This window comes from Protomyctophum bolini, assembly GCF_963924005.1.
Source record: "Protomyctophum bolini genome assembly, chromosome: 4".
NCBI lineage: Eukaryota > Metazoa > Chordata > Actinopteri > Myctophiformes > Myctophidae > Protomyctophum > Protomyctophum bolini.
In genome coordinates this window covers 49267719-49270782 of record NC_137865.1, presented here as the reverse complement: position 1 = coordinate 49270782, position 3064 = coordinate 49267719, and the positions used below count along the sequence as shown (strand labels likewise).

The window sequence follows — 3064 nt, the reverse complement described above, 5'->3', positions numbered from 1 at the left end:
GTCATTGGTTCCAAAGAACTCAATTCTTAAATACTTTTCCATTTTCCTTTGGGACGCTACACTACATTGTAACATTCTTCGCTTTAATTGAACGATACTCTTCGCAGTAACTCCTCTCGGCCATAGTGTCAGGGCGCCTGTGTGAATCGGCGTAGTTAGGCATGCATGGCAATGGTTTGCTCTGCAGGTCAACCTATATTAGGTGATCTCCATGTTTTTCCAGCTTCCAGCGCCACCATCTGAACCACTGAACATTTTTAAACCCAGTTTTAGTTGCTGTCAGAAAGCAGGAAGAGCTGGGGGGGGAACACGACGATGAAGCTTATAACAATCCTCGCAAATACGGTCTTTCCGGATCAACGCGAACTGGAGGCGGCACAGACGTTCCTGGAGCAGGCGGCCGTCGAGAGCCTGCCGTCCTTCCTGGTGGAGCTGTCCAAAGTCCTGGCCAATCGACGGAGCACCAAGGAGGCTCGCATGGCCGCCGGCCTGCAGGTGAAGAACTATCTGACCGCCAAAGACCCGGACACCAAGAGGCGGTACCAGGAGAGATGGATGGCCATCGATTCCAACGTGCGATGCAGGATCAAGGCCTTCGTTCTCCAGACGCTGGGCACGGAGCCGTACCATCCGAGCTCCGCGCCCCAGTGCGTGGCGGGCATCGCCTGTGCCGAGCTCTCGGCCAACCGGGGGGGCGAGCTCCTTCCCGACCTGTTGAATAAGGTAAGCGACGCCACCAACACTGAGCGCCTGAAGGTGTCGACGTTTGAGGCCATCGGATACATTTGCCAAGACATAGACCCGGAACATCTACAGGGCAAGTCCAGCCAGATCCTGACAGCCATCGTCGACGGAATGAGGAAGGAGGAATCCAGCAACAATATCAGACTGGCGGCGACCAATGCCCTGATCAACTCACTGGAGTTCGCCAAAGCCATCCTCGTTAAGGCGGCGGAGAGAGAGCTCATCGTCCAGGTGGTGTGTGAAGCCACACAGTGTCCCGACGTCAGAGTGCAAGTGGCGGCCTTACAGACCTTGGTGAAGATCATGTCTCTGTATTACGAGTACATGGAGACCTACATGGGCGAGGATCTCTTCCCGATCACCACGGAATCCATGAGCAGTGACATAGACGAAGTGGCCTTGCAGGGCATCGAGTTCTGGTCTACGGTCTGCGACAAGGAGATAGCGCTAGCCGTTGAGGTCTACGAGGCTACGGAGAAGGGCGTGTTCCCGGAGCATACCAGTAGACATTTTTCCAGACGGGGCTTGGAGGACCTGGTCCCCATCCTCATACAGACCCTCACCAAACAGAACCAGAGTGACGACGATGACGACTGGAACCCGCGCCACGCAGCCAGGGTGTGTCTGATGCTGCTGGCCACCTGCTGTGAGGACGACGTCATTCCTCACGTCCAGCTCTTTCTCAAAAAGCATATCAAACACCCCGACTGGCGTTACCGCGATGCCTGCGTCATGGCCTTTGGCATCATCCTGGAAGGACCCGATCCCGTCCTACTGAAACCCCAAGTCATACAAGTCATGCCCGCCCTGATGGAGCTAATGAAAGACCCCAGTGTGGTGGTGAGGGACACCACAGCGTGGATAGCGGGCAGGATCTGTGCACTGCTGCCCGAGGCGGCCATCGCCGAGAGGCACCGCCGCGCCTTGCTGCAGTGTCTGATAGAAGGCCTCGGGGACGAGCCCCGCGTGGCCTCCAAAGTCTGCTGGGCATTCTTCTGTCTGGCGGTAGCCGATAAGGCGGCTCTGGACTCAGCGGGAGACCACCAGGAGAAACCCAGCACGTACTGTCTGTCTTACTCCTTCGAGAGCATCCTACAGAAACTGCTGGAGACCACGGACCGGCCCGACGGGCACCAGAACAACCTGAGCTCGGAGGCCTACGACGCTCTGATGATGGTCGTCATGAACAGCCCCGAGGGCTGTCACCCCGCCGTCCGGAAGGTCTCCGATAAGGTGATGGAGGCCCTGCTGAGAATGTTCCTCCAGGGCAGCTCCGGAGGGGTCCAGGAAGACACTCTGATGGCCATATCCACCCTGTCCAAACTCTGCTGGACTCTGAAGATCAGCATCCTGCCTTACTGTGACGACATCGTGCAGCTGCTGCTGGAGATCTTGGGGAACGAGAAAGCCCCCTGGTCAGTGAAGCCCCAGGTTCTGTCGGCGTTTGGTCACATTGCTCTGAACGTCGGAGCAGAGTTCAAGAGATACCTGAAGGTTGTCCTGGAGACCGTGCAGCGGGTCTCCCACGCCCAGGGGAACAGGACGGAGTGTGACGAATGGAGGGAGGGTTGTCTGATGGCCTACACGGGCATCATCCAAGGCCTGCATCCCCACGAGATGCTGGTGCAGCCATGGGTGGGGTCCATGCTGGCCTTCACCAACCAGATTGCGGAGGACGAGCACCACTCCGACGCCATCCTGGCCAGCGCCGTCGGCCTCGTCGGTGACCTGAGCAGGGCGTTCGGTCAGGGCGTGCTTCTCGTAGGGAAGTGTCCTCTCCTCGGCAACTTGCTCATGGAGGGCCGGCGCTCCAAGATCTACAGCACTAAGAAACTGGCCATGTGGGCGTCGGAGGAGTTCAAGAAGCAGAAGAGCAAGCACAAGAACAAGGCCTGATTGTGACTCTACAGACTCTCTAAAAACAAAGCTGTAATTCCCAGACATTTCTTTCCAGTCGGTTACTCCAGACCGGATGATTGAAGCATAACCCAGTTGCGGTCCAAACGTTGTCGTTAAGAAACTTTTTTCCACACAAAATGCTGACTTTTTCTTCTCTCCAGCTCTACTGAGAGCACCTTTCTAGTGGTATTATGTTGTCAACAAAACCAAATGCAGTAGCATAGTATAGAATAGTATGAGTACAATAATTGAGCGGTTAAGACGAATAACCATCCAAGTCCATCATTTATTCTGACCCCTCCCCATGTATCCATGATTTATACATTATTATGGATAATTAGTATGGACTTTACGGTCGTGTCTATAAACAATGCATTATTTTGTATATTCATTAAATACGTATATTTTGGGTGTATAATTA

General features: G+C 54.7%; 1 protein-coding gene across 1 annotated transcript; it reads left to right on the top strand.

Annotated features, from left to right (window-relative positions):
• Positions 1 to 315: 315 nt before the first annotated feature.
• LOC308314646 (importin subunit beta-like) lies at positions 316 to 2640 on the top strand (the record flags this gene model as incomplete). The annotated part of the gene is made up of 1 exon (XM_080762278.1): positions 316 to 2640. The coding sequence occupies one exon, from the start codon at positions 316 to 318 to the stop codon at positions 2638 to 2640; it is 2325 nt and encodes a 774-aa protein (XP_080618404.1).
• Positions 2641 to 3064: the final 424 nt, after the last annotated feature.